This window comes from Tupaia chinensis, unplaced genomic scaffold, assembly GCF_000334495.1.
Source record: "Tupaia chinensis unplaced genomic scaffold, TupChi_1.0 Scaffold000152_1, whole genome shotgun sequence".
Classification (NCBI taxonomy): Eukaryota; Metazoa; Chordata; class Mammalia; order Scandentia; family Tupaiidae; genus Tupaia; species Tupaia belangeri.
In genome coordinates this window covers 1580006-1602168 of record NW_006159623.1, presented here as the reverse complement: position 1 = coordinate 1602168, position 22163 = coordinate 1580006, and the positions used below count along the sequence as shown (strand labels likewise).

The window sequence follows — 22163 nt, the reverse complement described above, 5'->3', positions numbered from 1 at the left end:
ACTTTGAAAACAGTTCAGGACAGCAAATCAGTTGTTCTCAAACAGGACTTACGCTGAGAGCAGTCACTGCCGATCCACCCCGGGTAACACTGGCAGGATCGATCAATGGGGTTACAGGTCCCGTTGTTGGTGCAGGTACAAATTCCTGCACAGTTTTTCCCAAATCTGCCACTGGGACACACTGCAAATAAACTATCGATCAGTAACTCACCATCACGACCCATCTCAAAGAACCTTAGACTCCCAGGACAGGAGAAGATTTTAAAGGTCACCCGCCCACTTAGCAGCTGGCTCCACTCAGCAGCATCCCTCATTTTGAATGGGCTCATTTTTATGAACGCATGAAGCCAAAGACCCTCATGAAGGCATCACAAACCAGGAGACACCGTCACATGTCTAGAACCTGATTTCACAGCTTCTCGCTCCGGGAGTCAAAAGCCTTCCGCATGTTGATTTTTCATGGGAGGAGGTTTCCAATTAAAACTGAGGAGTAGGATAGCTCAGAGATAAAGAAACTTGGCCGGGAAAACAAACCGGCAAGGCTCAAAGTCACATTTCAGAAGCGGCCGCGTAGCATACCTGAAGGTCCCCACAACCAGGAGCTAAAAAACCTGTCCTTTGAGAAACCCAGGAGCAAGCCCCAGGCCAGACTGCACGAGGCCTGCTCATCACACAGATCCCTCCCATACACTGCATGCCTTACCTTCATTGCACAGGGCACCCGTGAAGCCGGGCAGGCAGTCACAGAGACCCGTGATGTGGTGGCAGGGCCCGCTGCTGTGAACACACTGTGGGCACGTCTGGCTGCAGCGATGTCCATAAAAACCAGGGGAACAGACTGAAAACGGAGGGAACAGCATGGTTATCTTTCTGAGATACATTTCTCTCACATCTCACATCGGGATCTAGTTAAAGTTTGGTAAGGGGAAAGAAAAAGAAATCTTAAAAAGATGATACTAAGACTTTTCCAAGGATAACACAAAAGGAACAAGGGCCCTCTTAGTAAGGAAAAGAAGCCACCAAGTGCTGAGCCCCCCAAGAGCTGCTGAGGGTCTTAGTCCTTTCATCTTCCCTATTTAAGGCCCCAGTTAGTTCAGGCCATGGCATGAAGCCTGGGCTCCAAGAATTATTATTGAACTAATACAAGAATGAAGAAAACACATTTTGAAATACTAATAAGTTCCAAATAAGTGCTCTCCTGGGCAGTGTTCATCCTTTATTCTCAGAGTCATTACTAGCACATAAATGAATCTACGGTCAAAATGAGAAACTTTTCTTTCTTCAAGACTGTCCAGGTTAATGATTGTGAATAAATGGAATAAACAGAACTTAGATTCCCCCCAAGACATGATTTGGATTTAACTACAGGATTGACTGCATAGTTCTTGCTGGGAAAAACAAAGAAAGACAAATTAAAAGAATTAGAATACAAAGGTATATCTTATAATTAGTCATGCATTGTTTCTGGATTATGTTCACTGAAAGATTTAATAAAATCTTATGGATCATTTCCTAACTTAAAATTCTATTGACCAACATCAATGATCTGTGATTTTAACTGTGCCATTCCATTTCCCCATAGCACCGACTTTAAGACAGGATGTCTGATTTGCCTCAAGGTTTGGCTGATGTTGACTTCTGGTAATTGAGGTAAGGCCAATGCCAAATTGCTGAATAAAATATTTACAGGTCAATGAATTTCTGGAACACCATTTGCAAGTTTTAAAGAAGAATAGGGACACAAAAAAAGTCCTGATGAAGGTGCCCATGAGGCAATGAAGTCACTACTGAGAAGAAGTGGTTAAAGCCCCATCTGTTAGGTTGGTCCTGAAGGTTGGAAAACGAAGTTCCTGGAGAAGGGCTATTGAGGACAATTCTGCAAAGGACAGGTGACCTGTCCTACTCGGCCCTGTCTGTGACTGCAGCAGAACATGGCTGTGAACCGAGTGGGACAGAGAGCATGCAGTGCTCAGGAAGGGAAGACGGAAATGACACTTACTTCTCTGACACGTGGTGCCCCGGAACCCTGGTGCACACTCACAGATGCCATCGTCGGGGGAGCACGAGGCCCCATTTTTACAGTAGCAGGGCAGGGAGCAGTTGGGACCCCAGCGTCCCTCGGCGCACACGCTGTCACAGTGGACTCCTGAAAATGTACACAGGGCAAGGGTGAGCGACGGGCAGTGTGGGAGCTTCCACGGAGGCTCGTTCAACTGAGGCACACGGCATGAAAACTGAGTTGAGCACAGCAATGAGCAGAGAAGGTACAAGGCTTAAACTCCAGTCATCACCTCACTCCACCAATGCTTGGTGTCATCGTCACATCCCGATAATGCCCAGAACTATTTCCTATGGAGTCAGGAAGGAGTAAAACACCTCTGTTGAATTGATTTTTCTTCTTTAGGAGGAGAGAACAGAGGGAAAGCTCAAGGGCTCTGTTTACTGAAGGCGACAGTGATCACAAATACTGTTACAGGCCAGACAGTGGTACTGTGGTAAAACACGGCACTTCGCAAGGCAGCCCCACAGAGGAAGGTCCTGGGTTCAAATTCAGTGGCCTCCCTGAATACTCTGGACATGTGTTTGTCCATAATCCAGGGCTGCTTGGAGGTGGGGGTGGATCTCAGAATCAAGAGCCTGTTAGGAATACCATCTCCCCTCCTCTCTTTCTCTCTCTCTCTCTCTTGCTCATAAAATAAACAAACATTTTTTTTTTTAGAGAGAATTTTGCTATAGGGCATGTGTGCTCACTGGAGACACAGAGACAGAGACAGAAAGTGAGACATCACCTCCCTAGATGAGATAGTCATGCCATAATCCCTTCTCCATTCTCCTCTCAGAATCTTGGGCACGCACACACATGCACCTAGCGTGAGTTTTAAGTCGCCAGATCTGGCACTTGAACCATGTTCAACTACATGGGGGTCCATCTGCTGGTCCCAATAAATAAACTTTTAAAAATACTATATCATTTGGTTCCGGCGACTTCCTCCATCTCTGCCCCCCTTCTTAATTTTCACAAAGAAATGAACAAAGTGTGAAGGACAAGGCAAATCAAAAAATGCTTAAATGATTTTACATAAAGAAAATGCTCCCCTGGAGTAAACAAATAAACATAATGTTAAAATATCTGATGACAAATCATGCTGAGCAATAGAAAGGGGCACTGGCACATGCGACCAGACTCCTCTTACACCGGACAGAGCACGCCAGACTCTCACGACTGAGCGATCGGTTCCCACGAAACCATAGGTAGGTGCTGAACTCTCCTTTTGGAGACAGAACAACTTTAGAATCAGCCACGAATGAACAAACAAAAAGCTTAAAGGAAATGTAAGGAAAAAGACGAAGGTTGCAAAAATAAAAATAAAACCAGGCTTTATTCGAGGTAAATGGAAGTCTCTTTTGTAAATTCCTATTTGAAATACAACAGGGGCCTCTTTCTTGTAAGTCAGAGTTCTGCACGACTCAAAGAAAGGCTCTTCGCATTGAGAGGCAATGGGTTATAATTAGGAGTGAGCTAGCGACTGCTGGCCCCCGACCAAATGAAAAGACAGTCAGAACAAGCATGCACACCCTCTGGGATTTCAGAACACGACAGCCACCCAGCTTCGCACTGCTGAGAAGGCCACGTTTTTGCATTAAGGTTTTTGCTTCCAAAGTGATGAGGAGAGAAGTCACCTCAGCCTGACCCTTACTGTGGAAACAGCTCCAAACCATACCAAGGATGTTGCTGCTTGGTACACAGCCATTTCTCCTCAATGGTCATTCTCCACTTTTTACTGGCCCTGTTTTTCTCCTTCCAAAAGTCTCCCACATGGTAAATGCTGTTAAGTAGGCATGAAGGCATGCAGACCTCATTGTGTCTAGCCTGAACCAACAATAGACTTTTCTTCCAGCTTGGACTGCCGGCTGAAGGAAGGAGACCAGGTCTGCTTATAAAGCCAGCTGGGGTTTAAATGTTCCCCATAGAATTAAATTGGGAATGCGGGGCTACTATGTTAGCTTTTTCCTTACATTCACAAATACATAAACTTATTTTTTTTCAGACCTCTGTTGAAAAATTGAAATGGAATTGCAAACTCTGCCCTCCCCAGATGTGATACACCGGCCCCAGAGCTGTATCTGGTGTTTTTTTTATCCACACCTATACCAAGCAGAAGCAGTAAAAGACTGCACGGGAAACTACCTCGGAAGGGAGGTGCAAGCCTAAACTTTGTTTTATAAATGTAAAGAAAGTACCAGGAAGGACGACCTGCCCCGGGCCTCACTTTCGATTCAAATTCAGCCTGACTGAGCAGGACATTCTGGTTTACTTGCAGAGATTCAGGCAACCCTTGGCATTTTGGCCTGGAATAATCCAGGCAAATCCCAGTGAGGATTTTAAAGAAGTGGAACCTGAGTAATAACTAGGTTCATCTGATAATCGCCCTGAAAATTGGCCCTGACTTTTGACCCTTCTTTGTTGGATAGGAGAGTTGCGGGGGCTAAGATTTATCCATTTATGTGATTTAGTTTATCAGCTCCTTGCCAAATCATTACCTCACATCACGCTTAATAAATTCAATGAGGATGGGATGAGTACACGTTAGATAAAAAAATATGCTGCTTTTTTACATTATAGGTTATCATGATTTATGTGTAAATTAGCACAGTCTTAATTCCAGCAGGTTAAGAAAAATGACTATGGGTCAAAGTAAGAAATCTAAATAAAGCGATTCTTTACTTCATATCTGAAACCTCTTCCATTAAGAGACTTGTCCAGCTGGTGAGCATAAGCATCAGTCACCACCGACTTTATCAAGGTAATTTACATGTAAGTAACAAGGCCTGTGATGTAGCGAGGAGCTCTGTGGCAAAGATAAGTTTGTTTCATATCATTTCCCCATCATTTCATTTCCAAAGAATCACAGGGAGTTCTACAGATCATCTATCAGACCTTCTCATCTCCAATCATAAGAGCATATTTCAACAGAGCTGAGCTTACTTTGAAATAACTTTGCTTTTAGGATTGCAAAGCTATCTTTCTTTTGAGGGTAAATTACAAAATTCTATTATCAACCCCCTCTCAAAAATTCAAACCCTTTTCTTTCACTCTATCATCAGTAGAAGTGAGTCATCGCTCTGCAGTATTAATGCCTAATCTATCGGAAGACAAGCATCAAGCATGTCTCAGGCAGGTGGCAACTCCAGGGAAAAGTGTGAAGCTGCCTTTTCCCCTCGACCAGCACCTTCTCTTGCTCCTACTCCTCTCTTTACAACCTTCAACGCCAGGAAAGGACAAAAGACATTTATTATCTCTGAGGTTGCCTTTTTCTGGGGAATATTAATATGTTAAGGGAACACACATTTTAAGAAATGAGTATCTAATTGCTGAATCTCAGGCAGTAAGGATCCTGGAGGAGCTGTGGGGTAAGTGCTTCTCTAAATCACACAAGGTATATGGCTGCAGGTAGGTAAGACAGCCTTGCAGTTAAATGTTCTCCAGGATAGAGCTGAGAGTTGTGGGGCCAGCAGGAGGCGTGGGCTCCCACATGGAAGACAGTGGTTCCAGTTCTGGACTCAGAAGCTTGAAAACCATGCCAGGGGACCAGCAGATGGAGTAATGGTTACATCGCTGGACACACACATGGTCAACTAAGGTTCAAGCCCTGGACCCAGCAGCTTGAAACTCATGCCAGGTGCATGTGCATGTATGCCCTCCATTCTCCTCTCAGAAAAAAGGGATTGTGGCGTGGCCATCCTCCCCACCAGGGGGTGATTTCTCGCTTTCTATCTGTCTCTGCAGCAAGCACAACATGCCCTATAGCAAAAATATCTCTAAAAAAGGAAAGAAAGAAAAGAAAAAAGAAAACCACCACACTGTGTGTGTGTGTGTGTGTGCCCAAAATCCTGAGGAGGATGGAAAAGTAGGGATGATGTGGCTCTCTGGGGGGTGATTTCTCACCTCCCCTCTTTCTGTCTCTAGCTGTCCCGTGCACACATCCTATGGCAAACACAAAAACAAAAAGAATTGAGAGGTGTAACTCCAGGGTGACCTGAACTCAGAACAGGTACATCCAACTCTGCCTGGGAATCATATCAGGGAAGGAGGTAGCTCGTGAAGAGGGGAAGGGGGTCTAGCACAAAAGAACAGCAGGTGCTCGGCTCGGAGGGCCACAGAAGCACGAGTCTGTACTTCCACACCGTGACACGTCGGGTACGGCTGGAGCTCAGGGACCCAGGACAGCCAGCAGGCATCCGGCACAGGCTGTGGCCACATAGAGAGCCATGCTATCGAATGAGAACCTCCTCCTGGTGTGAACGGGAATCGATGAGCACTGTTAAAAAGAAGGCATGACTGAAGTTGCATAGAAGGGCTGACGATGACTTGAAGATGATAAGCCTTGGGGAAAAAAGGATCTGTCAGGTGGCCATCTTTGGGGTGCCCAGGTAAAAAGTGATAAAAATGACAAGGCACTGATCTCAGTCACTGGCAGTTGGGATGCAGAGGAACCTCCGTTCTGGAGACATACAGGAGAAAATGGAGATGAAGGATGCCCACCCCGCTCCCTACTCCACTCAAGGTAATCAGTTCGTCTGGCAGCTCCACGAGGAGGAGATGGTGTCTAACGGCTCACCACAGTGCCAGGGAGCTGCCATCCAGCTGCTGAGTGAGTCGGTAAGCGCACTTTCACTTTCCTGTGTGAGGTTTGTTTGTTTCTTTGTTGAGAGGTTTTTGCTATAGGACGCGTGCGCTCACCAGAAACACAGAGAGAGACAGAGAGACAGAAAGCGGGAAATCACCCCCCAGGGGGGATGGCCACGCCACAATCCCTTCTCCTCTATTCTCCTCTTGGGCTCTTGGGCACGCACGCACACACGGCCGGCGTCAGTTTTAAGCCACAGGGTCTGGGACTCAAACCATGGTTAACTACCTGGGAATCCAGCGACATAGCCATTACGCTAACTGGTGATCTCTCCTGCACGAGCTTCAGGACCACTTTCCACCACGTTGTTCCTTGCTTCCCTGGAGCTCTTAATTCAGATAATATCTAACGTAATTAGAGTCTGTGTACCTAACAGAGTGACCCTGACCACCTGAAGGGCTGAGAAGGTCTGTCTTGCTTATTTTTCAGAAGATACAACTTCAGAAGCTCAGGTCTGTGATTTTTATTTTTTTTCTGTGAGATTTTTTGCTACAGTAGGGTGTGTGTGCTCACCAGAAAGACAGAGAGAGACAGAGACATAGAAAGTGAGAAATCACCCATGGGGGGATGGCCATGCTGCAATCTCTTCTCCATTCTCCTCTAGGGATTTTGGGCACGCACACACATGTGCCCAGCCTGAGTTTCAAGCCACTGGGTCTAGGACTCGAACCATGTTTGCCATGTGGGAGTCCAGAGATGCAACCATTATGCCATCTACTGGTCCCAATTTTTTTAAATTATGAATTTTAATTTCATTTATTGTTATTATTATTATTTTAATTTGCTATAAGGCACATGGGCTCACTAGAAAGAAAAAGAGAGAGAGAGAAAAAGTGAGAAAGCAAGCCACCAGGTCCTGGACTCAAACCATGGTCGGCCCTGTGGGAGTCCAGTGCCCCAATGACTATACCATCTGCTGGCCCCAGGGGTCTATATTTTTTAACGTTGGCCCAGGTTACAAAGCAATAAAAAAATTATTAGATATCTTGAGGAAATCTCTTTTGAACCTTTCCTAAAGAACAGATTAAAGGGACCAGCAGTTAGAGTAATGGCTATGTCGCTGGACTCCTGTGTAGTTGACCGTGGTTTGAGTCCCAGACCTGGAGGCTTGAACTCACGCTGGGCACTTGGGCGTGTGCGCCCAAGATCCTGAGAGGAGAATGGAGGAGAAGGGATTGCGGTGTGGCCATCCCCCCGAGGGGTGATTTCTCACTTTTTGTCTCTCTGTCTCTCTCTGTCTTTCTGGTGAGTGCATGCGCCCTATAGCAAAACCTCTCCAAAAGAAAAAAAAAAAGAACAGATTAACTAGTTACTTCAAGAAATAACTCACTGAAATGAGAAGGGGGAGATTTAAATGTGCAGCAATCTCTGGCTCAATGGAAGCCTTTTTTTTCTGATAAATGTTCTAATGCTGATAAGGAGATCTGTGAGGGGCTGTTTTTGCCAGGACGGAGGACAAAGAGGTCTTTGATAGCCTTCACAAGTTGCTAGGCAATGGCGGAATGATCGTGATAAACTTCAGCTCAGCAGCTCTAAAGAAATGTCCGTGCGTTTAATGCCTGGTGCATTACGCCAGTGGGCTCCATGTGAGATCTGCATTCACTGGGCCTTTGAGAGCGCATGAATGTGGTAAAGAAATCATCCGAGGTGTCATTATTTCCCCCTCAGAGATGTACCCCCACATCCTTGTCTTGCTTAATTGCTTATATTCCTTACCAGTATTGCGATATTCTGGATGTTAGTGAATGAAGGAAATGATTTGGACTCCATGTCTTGTTCCCAGGCAACAAGCTATTGAATATGTATTGGGGCAAAGACAGATACTCGTTAGTAATAACTGGGCTTAGTATATATTATAGGAGGGAGGAACTAAACGTTTTATCATCGCAGTTTTTCAACTTTTCTACTCCTCTGACTGACAAAGCAGCAGCACAGGGTGGTGTGGTGTAGAGCTGTTATTCATGGGTGTACTCATCTCTCGTCAGCGTCTGCCCTGATAGAACGTGAGCTTCTGCTGGGTGCGAGTGGCCAGTGCTCCATTTCCACGTTCCCAGAACCCAGGCACTACAGTTGCATAGAACTTGGAGACATTCAACCAACAGTTGTTAAATTGAGTCTTTCTCTTTGGATACAATGGGTTTGAAATATATATGTACAAAGGAATCTGTTTTATATAGGCAACTAAGTTGAAAAAATATGTAAGTCATAAAACCAGAGATGTTTGCATTTGCGGTTGCAAGGCAAAAATGCTGAAGAGCACAGCCTGCCTTAGTGCGGGCCCAGGGAAAGGCAAACAGAACAGGCTCCTAAGTGGATGGGACTGGGAGCTTTGGCTTTCTCAGCATGCTCACTTTTGGGGGAAAGGCTGCCTCCCTTGACCCTTCAGAGGCCTAGCCTTCTGCATTTATATGGGCCTCTTCTGCAAGACTACACAAACACAGGCTTATGTACCTGGATATACCCTCTCCACTTAATGATACCCTCAAGGGTCAGAGAGTGGAGTCCTGTGACTGTTACGCACATGCACATTAATTAAACCCATTTGAATAAAGTGGGTTCTTCCAACCTGGATTTGCATTTGCATGTCACTGGACAAAGGGAGGTAGGTCTCTCCTTATTACAAAATCAGGCATCTCTAAGCTGCAGGAGAGATCCCCTTTGAACGATCAGTCCCCAAAGCAGCAGTTCACTTACTCAGCTGGTCAAAGTCGATGTGCTTGGGAGACTTGGGAAGGAGGGCTGTGCTGGTGGAGAGAACCCAAGGCACTGCAGGCCTCATTCTGCTGGGGAAGAGTGTACGAACCACACCCTTCTTGTTAACTCTCCTGCAGGAACTTCCAATTGGGCCCAGCCTAGCTGCGCTCAGGGAAGCATCTCTTCTCTTCTCTCCCCGCCCCCCTCCTCACATTTATATTGGGTTGTCAGACAAGTCATGACATCTTTTCTCTATTTTTCCATGCAAAAATGCACCACGACTTTTTCGACAACCCAATAGCGTAACTCGCTAGTCTTCCTCTTTCTCAAAACTATAGAAGATGGATTTGGAGGTCCTAATCCCTTTCTATCAGCTTCACTTTAAACTTTTACATTCTGGTATAAATATACCCTTAAGCCTCCTCCCCTCTCTTGCCATGAGGCTTCGGTCCAAGAAATGCTCACCTGTACTTCAACCTCTTCAGGAACCAGAGTGCCATGGCAGAGCCGAGGCTGCTCTGCAGACTGGTAATTGCTGCTGCCTAGGCCACCAGGGCAGCATTTTAAAAGCCAGAGAGGGCCACTGAGAAAGGTTCTCCAGGCTGTAAACTACCTAGGAGCCCTGGCCAAGACACTGAGGTAGAGTAGACATCTAGCTCACACTCCACGTGCCAAGGAGTTGACCTGGAAAGATTTCCAAATCTTTTCCAAATTTGCACAGATTTTCAGGCCTGGCAGGGACTCCATCCTTGTTCTCCTCACCTGCTCTCAGAATTCTCATCGATGGATGTGAGGTGGGGACTGGAATACACAAGTTTAGAATTCCCAGGTGACAGTGATCTTGTCCAGGATTGGGGACCAGGCTGCAGACTGCATATGTTCCCAGCAGCTGGGGCGAAATCCTGGGGAGCTGTAAAGCTCAGCACATAGGTGCTCCAGATGACTGACGTCAGAACAGAAAGGAAGAAACAAAAAGCTTGCTTCCACTGTTTTTGGAAAATACTTCATAAAGCATATCCCTTCCCTACTCTGGAAATATACATATACATAGGAGTAGTTATATTCCATTGACATCTGGAATTTCAGAATAACAATGTGAAAAGACAGTCTCATTTTATAGCAGTATGTATGTGTGTGTGTGTATGTGTGTGTGTGTGTGTGCATATGTGTGGTGTGATGTGTCGTATGCCTATGCACATGTGTGTAGAAGTGTAGGAGAAAGAACCCCAACCCAGGCTATAATCCAGGATGATATTTCATTTTTCCCGTTTTTTCTATTGCAATCTGCCATTTTTTTTTTTGAGATAATTTTTTGCTATTGGGCACATGCATTCACCAGAGAGACAGAGAGAGATGGAGAGAAAGAAAGTGAGAAATCACCCCTCACCCCCAATTGAAATGGCCACACTGAAATCCCTTGTTCTCTCCTCTCCTCTCCTTTTAGGCATGCACACACACATGCATAGTGTGTGTTTCAAGCCACTGGTCAGAGACATGAACCACTGTCAGCCATATGGTAGTCTAGCACCCAACATCTACACCGACTGCTGGCCCTACGATCTGCCAATTTTTGATAGAATAGTCCATTGGCCAAAAATGTTCATCAATAGGGAACCAGCAGTTAGTGTAATGGCTATGTCGCTGGACTCCCATGTAGTCGACCGCAGTTTGTGTCCCGGACCCAGTGGCTTAAAACTCACACTGGGCGCGTGTGCGTGCATGCCCAAGATCCCGAGAGGAGAATGGAGAAGGGATTGCAGCGTGACTATCCCCCCTGGGGGGTGATTTCTCGCTTTCTGTCTCTATGTCTGTCTGTCTGGCGAGTGCACGTGCCCTATAGCGAAAAAACCTCTCCAAAAAAAAAAAAAACTTCATCAATGAAAGTTTTACATAATCATCTCTAATAAAAGTACGTGCTTTAATCTTTTGAAAAACGGTACATTTCCTTTAGAAATAGTACCCGGGATGTCAAACAGAACTTTTATTTTGATTCATTTTTCTAGTAATACATTTTGAAGACTTCTTTTATGACTAGGTAAAAATAGATTATTTTTTGTTTTTGGAGAGGTTTTTGCTACAGGGTGCACGCACTCACCAGAAAGACAGAGAGAGACAGGAGACAGAAAGCGAGAAATCACCCCCCAGGGGGGATAGTCACGCTGCAATCCCTTCTCCATTCTCCTCTCGGGATCTTGGGCATGCACGCACACGCGCCCAGTGTGAGTTTTAAGCCACTGGGTCCGGGACACAAACTGCGGTCGACTACATGGGAATCCAACGACATAGCCATTACACTAACTGCTGGTCCCAAAAATGGGATTATTGATTATAGTAGATATAAAAGCCTCAGTTCCTTTAAGAGAAAAAGACAATCCAACAGTGGACAACAGGGTGAAGGTATGAACTGTAAGGAGGATCCACATGGTTAGACAGCAGGTCTAACTTCTTTGGTCTCTTGGGTCAGGTGTGACGGCCTCATTTGAGGAGTGTTGGTTTTGTCAAAGGAAATGCGGTTCTCATGCTCCTTGTCTCGGGCACCAAACTCGCCTGATGAGTCTCTCCCCAGTGACCCCAGTGGCTAGGCACAACTGCCACCTTTACACCACCTTCTTGATTGGGTCAGGATGAGATGACTGGCCCTGGGTTAAATTTCACTGATTTTCCCACAAAAGCCTCACTAGTACCCCACACACTACCACTCTCTCCAGCGATGCTCGACATTTCACCTAGAGCAGTCTCCACAACAGCGAGAAGAGGAAGTAGATTTTCATGCCTCCCTGGGCTTATGGTGTTTGGTCCCCAATCTTGAGTCTAACTGAAATGCAAAGCCCTCTTTATATTGAGAAAGGTCCTTACAAGGTAGTTACTCAAAACAAGTTTATTGATGAGAAATAAGTCTATCCCAAATTGGCAATGCAATGATGTGCTGTGTAAGTCATGTGCAGAATCTCTTTCATTGTAAAAACTAAGCCAATACTTGGTCTACTTGTAGATGAATTTTGAATGGTCTTTTCCTTTACCCATGACTGCATGTACTGAGGGTGTTCTGTGAGTTGGGGGGATGACCTCACCCCAGGCTTGGAGGCTGATAGATGTTTATGGACCAACAGCCCACACGGATCCAAAGAAATGAGATGCTGGGGCATCTTTGCTGCCCTAGAAACAATAATGACTTAGCAGGAAATGACAAGGTGGTCGGCAACAGACAGTAGAGCAAGATGCGGTGGCAAAGCAACTTCCGTTTTGAAGAAGCAGTCCAGCCACAGATGGACAGAGTATTATAAGACTGCATTGTATGACAAAGCCACTGCATTCATTTTTTTTTATTCCTGCAGGAGCTTGACAGGTCTAAGGCCAGATGGGATCATTTGTCTTACCCCATGACCCAGACTGTGGAATGCAGCTAACACGTTCTGGCTGGCTTCAGGCCAAATCATATCTGTGGCTTTTCTCATGTATACTAGAGTTGTGCCTTTCACAGGCTGGTTCTAAATAATCACAGCAGGTGGGTACTTGAGCAGTGACTGTTCAGAAACACCTTACGTTCTCTCTATATTCATAAGACCAAAGTAGATTTAGGGTGTGACCCAAAACGAATGACATGGTCTCTCTGATAGGAAAGTTCTGCATATGCCAGAAGGTTAAGATGCTATTTCACCTTGCTGTGGTTATTATGGAAGTACTGGGCTGTTAGAAAAGTCATGTGGCATTACTTTTCTGACAACCCATATTTCTGATCATGCCACTTGAGAACTTCAAGAACTCTAGTGCAGTCACGAATCTGGTTTAATTCCTGGTGTGATGCAGTTTTAACAATTGGTAACAGAGAGCCAAACAGAAATGCGGAAAAGTGGAATTTCATAGAGTACATCTATCATCTTTTGCAAGTCAAGAAAAGACTCCAGAGCTAAGGAGGCCTTTTCCTGTAGGTCATTCCTAATGATGAAGGATGAAGTCTATTGCATTAGCCCCGTCCTGTTTCCCAAGGTAGCACTCTGGCTCTAGAAACTGGGCACATGACAGTTCACCTCAGTTCACTCCCGTCAGAAACCAAAGACATCCTCAGCTGAGAGATACCACTGAAAAGACTTCTTATGACATCCCATGTTCAAAGACCTGAAGAATGAATATTCTTAAGCTAGTAATCCTCCCGAAATTGGTGAATAGATTCAATTCCCATTAAATTTTGACTTTGCTTTCTTGCAGACATCTGATCCTAAAATTCATGTGTAAACTGAAGTGACCCAGAATAGCCAAAATAATACTGAAAAAAAAGAACCAGTTGGAGAACTCACCTTTCTCAATTTTAGTATAGTACTGACATAAAAATAGATATATGGGACCAACAGCATAGAATGGAGTTCAAAAATAAACTCTCTCACATACACACACATTAGATTTTTGGTAAGGATGTCAACACAGTTTGAAGGGAGAAAGCATAGCCTTTTCAATAAATGGTGCTGGAACAATTGGTTATCCATATGCAAAAGAATAAAGTTAGTCTCCTCACTCATACAGTATATAAAAATTAACTTAAAGAGATAAAAGACATAAATGTAACAGTTAAAACTATAGCATTTTTAGAAGAAAACATAGGTATAAATTTTTGTGACCTTGGATTAGGCAACGGGTTTTTGGTTTGACACCAAAAGCACAAGCAATAAAATTTTTAAAATAGATAAACTCAACTTCACTTAAATAAAAACATCTCTGTTGCAAAGGACACCATTGAGAACATAAAAAAAAAAAACTCAGAGAACGGGGTAAAATATTTGCAAACCATATATCTGATATGAGACCTTTATCTAAAATATGCAAATAACTATCATAACTCAATAATAAAGAAAAATAACCCAATTAACAATGAGTCAAGTATCTCAATAGACATTCTTATAAAGATATACAGGTGGCCAATAAACACATGGAAAGGTTGATAATATCATTAGCGATTAGGGCAATACAAAGCAAAACCACAACAAGGTACCATATCACACCCACTAGGATGCTATCATCAAAAGGCAGTTAATCTCTGGTGTGGTTTTGGAAAAATTGGAGCTCTCCTACATAGCTGGTAGGAAATTTAAAGTGGTCCTGGAAGATTATTACTTCTACTCATGAAGTACAGACTTGGAAGGCAGTACTTTAAGTGTTTCAGAAAGTCTGTTTTTACTTGTTTTATTTTAAAAAATTTTAAAAATAAAAAGATGTCACCATGGCATAATCCTCCTGCCTCTACTTCCTTTATGACTGGAATTCAGGTGCAGACCGGAGCACCAGACCTTTTTGATTAAACAAGGAACCAAACTCAGTTCTCGCGTGTGACTCTAGCCTGTGGAACACATGTCTTAGCAGCGAGCTCCACTGTGGCTGGGCCTAAGCAAGTCTGTTATTATGAGCAAAAACTGTTCTTCTTTCTGAACCACTGTTGGCTTGATAAATTCCTGCCTGAACCTAGGAATCCAGATAGGAAGAGAAACTCCCACCCTATGGATAGAATATTGGTACTAACGACATTATGAGTTTGTCATGACCCATATAGTATCACAACAGAGTTTTAAAACTTTAATGTCTAGCAATGACTATTTTAATATTTGCATAACCATATTAATATTAGTACTTAGTATTTTTGCCTCACTCAAGTGACCCTAGTTATAGGGTTTATTTCAATCATTCATTCCTTGATGCTCAAAATATACCACAGAGGTCTTGCTGAACTTTTCATAGCAATTCAGGTTTTTCCTGTTGCTCTGGCCTAATTCTGACAGTTGGACCAAATTACATGTATGCTCATGAGAAGTGCCTCTGTACAAATCAAGAACAACAACAAAAAACATCAGCCCTGGTTTATAGATAAGTAGGCTTCTGCATAATACTTTGTAGGTAAAATTGTGTTTGTTTACTGGAAACATCACTGTGTTTTCACTGTTTTTTTTCCTGAAAAGTTGATCTGGGTGTATGCTATGGTTTGAATGTATTTCCCCAAAATTCATGTGTCTAAGTTTGGTGAGCCATTATGCAGGTATTAAGAGCATGAAAACTTAATCCAACTGTGGGATTCAGAGGCAGAGCCTTTGCTAAGTGACCAGGATTGAGTAAGGGAGGGGCCCCAGGACTGCATCCCAGTGAGTTTAAAAGGGGAGGGACTGAGACAGAAATACGTTCCGCTTTACTCCAGCCTGTGCCCTCTGCCATGTTACCCATCAGCAAGAAGGTCCTCACTAGCTTTGACCCCTGCCCTTGGACCTGCAAACCATGAGCTGAATAAACTTTTATTTTCAGAGATTTCTCAGACTCAGGTAATTCTACCTTTAGCAACAGAATAGAACAGGTTTTTTGTTGTTGTTGTTGTTGTTGTTGTTGTTTTGCAAGAAACCGTGCTAGGCATTAGATTGGCAGCTTTGCCCTGTCAAGTAGCAACCCTTGACTCTCACCTGACCATCCAGGGAGGCAACGGCAATGACCAGTCGTGGCATGGCAGCCATCTGCATGGCTGCAGTCACAGCGCTCAGCACAGTTCAGCCCGTACGTGCCATCCTGCGTGGAAGACACAGAAAGGCTGCAATGAGGGCCTGGGGGACCCCAGGATGAGAGAGGAAAGGGCCGCAGTCATTCCAGTACAGTACTCTGCTCTCCTAAACACCGCTCGGGAGCATGCGTTGTATCATCTCTTCCCCAAACACAGGCTTTAGGAGGTATTTTAAATCACTCGAATCTTAGTTTTATCTGACATAATGGTTGGGACATATGAATGGCGAAGCCAATTATGCCAATATGTCCTTAAAGATTGTTTTTTATAATATATCAATAGTTCTATGTTCCCTACAATGCATTCTATTCTTCAGTGGAAAGGGAGGACCCTGACTGACTCACAAAAGACTGAAAAAAATTATTGTTCTAACTGGATTAAGTTCATTTCTGTAAGTTGCCAGTGGATACATGGTACCATAAAGAAAAACAGTTGCTTTACCCTAAAGAATACCTCTGCTCCACAAAGAAGTGTCACCAACAGTAAGTATTCCCAGTCAAGACCCTAAGTGCGCATTGGCACACCTTGCTGGCTCTTCCCCTCCCAGATGCTGGCTTTTCCACACAGCCTGTTTGGGTGGTCCAACAGTCATGAGACAGGCGATTCTTTGTGGATGAGATTATTTCATTTGTGGGAGAACAGAAAGCTCTGCATTTATAAGCCCTGATCTCCCACCCCAGATCCTGAGAGTTGCAGAAGAGGACGAAAATCCCTCTCGCTCTACCCAAGCACTAAGAAAAATATGGAATACACAATTACCCAGAGACAGGAACTTGGGAACCAGCATAAATGGGTAATAGGTGTTAGGTGGCATAATCATTTCTCTAGAACTTGTTAAAACAAAACAAAACAACATTGTTTAGGCTCTGCTCATCTTTGACAGGGCTGCACTGGACTTAGTTTTGCTACAATGTGAACCACTAACTCATCAGCCTCACTCCTCTACTGTACAAAAAAGGACAAGATTATGCCCGGGCTTTGCTTTGTCTATAATAAGATAAGGGAGTGAAAGGTGCTCTTCAAGCCCATCTCCAAATACTGATAATTTGTTCACTGGTCTGATAAGAGGCAGCAAAGCTAACTTCACTCTGTCCTTGGAGGGCATGGAATAGCCTGAGGCTGGATCCTCTCTACTTTGGGAAATGGGTTGTACTTAATGAGGAGGAAACCCAGAGAGAGAAGAGCCTGGCTTCTCCAGGGGCTCAGTTCAGGGGGTCACATTGTTATCTCACCATCAGATGATATCCTGGAGGCAGAAAAACACACACCAATAAGAGAATGCTTAATGGCTCAAGAGAAAAAAAATGTGATGGGAAGAAAGAGGGACAGAAAAGAGGGAAAGAAGCCAACCAAGTGCTTCGGGAAGAAAGAGAAGTCAGCAGGTTACTAAAGAATGCACTTCCCTTTGCACCCTCTGTCAGCCTGTGGTATGAGATTTCTAATGACATTCATCTCCAAAGTAGGTCAAGGGAACGTGAGCATTGAACTGGGGAAATCTTAGGAGATTCTGGGGACTCCAGAGCTATTTACATTGAAAGACACTGTTTCCAAACCTCCTTTCATTACTAGGATGAGCATTTCTGTGACATTAGTCACCACCCTCTTTTCCAACCCCCTGCCACTTTCCACCCCAAAGGCTGGGGTATTTCCATTATAATGAAACAAAATATTTAGAGAGTTGACAGGCGTACAACTGGCCGTTTGACCAGAGCTGTTGACTGGCTGCCACCAAGAAATGAGTGTACAAGAAGCAAAGAAAATAAAGGGTGAGGGGTGGGGAGGATAAAGAGTAGAGATGAAGGCAAAGAAACCTCATGAAAGCCACCCGACTGATTTCCACGTCCACCCCTGTACCCATCCCACACCCAGTGCTTCTGCTAGCTGCTGGACTGGTTCACACCGAGCCGCCATGAATCAGGAGAGCTGCCAAGAGCAGCCACCGGCTCCTCCCAGCACTTCAGGGCAGACGCTGGCTCCGGCGTACCTGGCAGGCAAGTTCGCACTTCTCCCCACGCCATCCAGGTGCACAGGTGCAGGTCCCGTCCAGGGTATTGCAGGCTCCGCCATTGAGGCACTGGCATGTTAAGTTACAGCCAAATCCCCACGTGCCACTGGGACAGCTGATGGAGCAGTCCACCCCGTGCCAGCCTGTATGACAAGGATGGCAGAGCATGTGAGGGAGACTGGCAGAGCCCTTCCAAGCTCGTTCCCCATTGGACACATCTTGGATATGCACCGCAGAGCCTCCCGGCCCCAGCCTGACAGCAAAGAGCACTGGCTCCACCATGTAAAACCTCCATCAGAAGCGAACAGAGGCACCCCGAGGGCCCCGGTAGCCACGTGCTGTGTGATCTGTCAAGGAAGCCAACACTGAGAAGCACGACCGGGAGACCGGGGACGGAGAGACTTGGATGGAGCGTGTGCACCTCTGCTGAGCAGAGCTGGGCACTGCGGAAGCCAGGCTTCATTGGGATCAGGGATGGGAGCATTCGTGTGGGAGAGAGAAAAACGTGTGTGCTTGAAAGGACGCCCCCGCCTTTAAAGTAGGACCCCGTGGGCGGCACATGGTGAGGGCCCAGAATCCTGGCTGCACCTATGGACAGGTACGATCAGGGCCTCACAAAATCTGCGCTTGGCCGCATTTCTCGTCATGACTCCAGGCCAGCGAATTCGGGAGCACAGACACACGTCGGCTGTCTACTCTTCCCAAAAGCACAGACTCGCAGACTCTGGGAGCTGGCAGCAACTTCACAGACCATCTGATGGGAACCTCCTCCCGTGACTGGTGGATGTACTAGCCCGCACCAGGAACCAGACAAGGGTCTTGGTGAGGCCAGTGTTTTGGCACAGATGGTGCCAGAGCCCTCATCCTGGCTTCTTTCGGGTGACTTTAGAGGATAACGGGGTTAGGACCACATAAAAAACTCCTTCACACACTCTCACCTGCCTTGCAGGCGCACGACCCGTCCACAGGAGAACAGGCTGCATCGTTTTTACAGCCGCAGCGAGAAGAACAATTTATCCCGTAGGTTCCCAGAGGGCATGGCGTAGAGCAGTCAATTCCCTAGACAGGCACAAACAGCAAAATGCATGCAGTTTTGCCAACTGAAATCAGGCCAACAAAAATATATATTTGGCGTTGCTAATTATACTCTCTAATTTTAACGCAGTGTATTTTTTAAAACATTGCTATAATGTCACCACTATATAAATAGAGAGTCAAGGGCAAGGCTAGCCGGCTTCCACTTAGGGTACAGTATTTAATGGGACTCCCAAAAGCCTACCGCCTTCAGAGCAGAACTGAACACAAACAAGTAAAACAGAACTCCTCAGTCCTCCGACGAGTAGATACACAAAAATAAATCGAAGCTGCGAAGTTACTGTCGATAAATAAACATAATCATGAACTGTACATCAGACGCCAGCATTTCCTAGACTTGCTCGTCTAATGTGCAATTTTATGAGTGGGTGAAATGAGGCGATAAAACACACACTTGGCCAGCAGCTAGGTCCCGTTTACTCAGCAGTGAGAATGACATGGAAAAGCAGGCCACCATGGAGAAGCAGGCCACCAAGTGGGCTACAGGGTCTCTCCTCTCAAAACAGAAGGGACTCTTAGGAGAAGGCTATTCGAAGGGTTCAACCCATGGACTGTGACACAGGTTAGAAAACCCTAGAGAGATCCTCTTAGCTCTGTGACTTTCTGATCCTCCAGACCTGTGCTATGTGCTCTGGAATGATCATCAACGCTCACTGAGCTCTGAAAACGGGAGGAAATAAAGTCATGACTACCCAATAATTGAAGGGTAATGCTTTTTCTTTTAAAACAAAGACTCTCAAGCTATAGCTGGGAACTTCTAGGAATTGTGGGGAGAGTTCTGCTCTTTTGGCACGGAGGCATATTTGTAGGGTCTAGATTCTCAGAGACCGAAAAAGAGATGCTACAACTATAGAACTGTAAAGGCGTAACAAATGCTAATTTGATGTATCATGTGTCTAGATATTACGGAATTAAAATAAAAACTGTTGACAATGATGCATAAGCTACTTGGGAACCAGCAGTTGGCGTAATGGCTGTGTCGCTGGACTCCCACGTAGTCGACTGCGGTTCGAATCCTGGACCCGGTGGCTTAAACTCACGCCAGGTGCATGTGCGTGCATGCCCAAGATCCCGAGAGGAGAATGGAGGAGAAGGGATTGCAGCGTGACCATCCCCCCTGGGGGGGGATTTCTCGCTTTCTGTCTCTATGTCTTTCTCTGTCTGTCTGGTGAGCGCATGCACCCTGTAGCAAAAATCTCTCCAAAAAATAAAAATAAAAAAAAAAGAATGCATAAGCTACTTGTAAAAGTCGTTTCTTTGTTGTTTATGAAAGTCAGTACAAGAATTACTTGAGGAATGATTATTATACATCATACTTTCTGACATATATTTATATTAAAAATTAATGCCACATCTACACTTTTTCCAGCTCTCCCAATCCTCATGCTAAGGTGACTACGTACAGCTCGTACTTTCTCCTTATTTTCTTTCTCATTAATAACGTGACTGTTTTTAGCACATTCACTGTCCTTCACAGAGGGTCATATCAATCATGCCATTGATACACTCCATGCTGTACCCTTCTTCTTCCTCCAGGGACCAAGGCACTCACTGTGAATCCTGGCGCACAGGTGCACTTTCCAGTCACACTGTCACAGTCGGCCCCGTTTTGGCAGCTGCAGATCTGTTGGCAAGCTTCCCCGTAGAACCCAGGAGAGCATGTTTCATTGCAGTACAGCCCAGACCAGCCCGGCCTGCAGGCACACTCTCCAGACATGGGGTGACAGCTGAGAGACGTGGATGAAAGGAACAAGTCACTCTGGGGCAAACATGACACCCAATGCCTGTGCAAGTATTGCTTTAGCCATGATCGCCGAATGTGAGGATAATTTCATGCACAATAATTTCAACTTCATTCCCAGGCTTGGTATGCGTTAGTTACTTGGCTGAAACCTGATTGGCACCCGGACATGTCTGCAACCAGCATCATGAGCTAGTGAGAGGACTATGACAACCACGCCCTTTAACCTGCAATTCTTTTCAACTTTCCTCCATCGAAAGCACTAATTCACTAAGAGGCCAACAGTGTGAGAACAGGTAAAGAACATCATCCAACGGACAGCACCAAGTCCGTCAGCCGGCATGAGGACCAAGGAACTCCGAAAGGAGTGTCCTCTCGGCCTTTTGCTCCCCGCCACTCCTCATACCTGGCAGCAGAGCAGCTGCCTCTACCTGGAGCAGCAGCCGCAGTGACTGGCCGGGCAGCCAGCTGCTACTCCCCAGCAGATGGACGCGTCAGCTGCGCTCAGAAGCGCGGGCCAGTGCACCAACACGAGAGGGCACTCTGGCATGCTGGCTCAGAACACATGTGCTTCTCACCCCGGGAGATTCTGAGCCATCAAAACAGCTCCACTGACAACTGGAAGACTGTCTAAACTGGGTCTTCCTCACCTTAACTAGGGCCAACAACAAAAATGTCCTATCACATCCAAACATTTACCAAAGGAGCTCTCATGGGAGAGCTGTTTGGAGATGTTTCTACTCTCTGAAAGGACAGCGACCCAGGATGGATAACGCCTGAAGATGTCATTCCAGCCCTCCCACTACCCGAGTCATCTTGGGAAGCTCATAAACTTCCTAGGCCTGATGTCCTCATCTGTCAAGGGAGGGTCTCAGCCACATCCCATAATCTCATTCCTTGTCCTGTCCCTCCGACCCCCCTCCTCGTCCTTTTTTTAATATTTTTTTCTTCTTCAGAAAAGTTTGGGAGTTGAATAGTTTGGTCTTCATTTTCATAAATTTATGTAAATATACTTCAGACCTTTGCTGCAACTAAGTGCCCACAAGCAAAGGCTAAGCATCTGTCACAGACGTACTTAGGAAACATGGCATGAAGAGATAGCCAAGCGCGAGTCTACATTTGAGCAGCTCTCCTGAGAATTAAAGGTTTAGAGTCAGAAGATAAGGGTTAGTGTCTCAGAGCTCCTTAGGTCTACTCAAGCCTACTTATCTGTCATTTCTGTTGGGCAAATCACTTATCCTTGAGTAAACAACTGGCATTCCCACGGCATCTCAAACGTAGCACGTGAAAAACTGAGTTCTTGAGCCGGCTGTGGCAGCACAGCAACAATGCAGCACTCTGCAATGCTGAGTGCACATCAGAAGGTCCCGGGTTTGTGTCCCAAGGTCTCCCTGTACATGCTGGGTGCACACA

The 22163-nt window shown here is 45.4% G+C and overlaps 1 protein-coding gene across 1 annotated transcript in view; it reads right to left on the bottom strand.

The window, feature by feature from the left end:
- The window catches only part of MEGF10 (multiple EGF like domains 10), a 152850-nt gene that overhangs the window by 28964 nt on the left and 101723 nt on the right, over nt 1–22163 (bottom strand). The window contains exons 9-15 of the mRNA XM_006145535.2: nt 20562–20736; nt 18853–18973; nt 17894–18057; nt 15815–15917; nt 2000–2146; nt 704–838; nt 53–181 (exon numbers count right to left, since the gene is read on the bottom strand). Coding sequence (XP_006145597.1) covers nt 53–181; nt 704–838; nt 2000–2146; nt 15815–15917; nt 17894–18057; nt 18853–18973; nt 20562–20736 — 974 coding nt within the window. The remainder of the gene's footprint in view (nt 1–52; nt 182–703; nt 839–1999; nt 2147–15814; nt 15918–17893; nt 18058–18852; nt 18974–20561; nt 20737–22163) is intronic.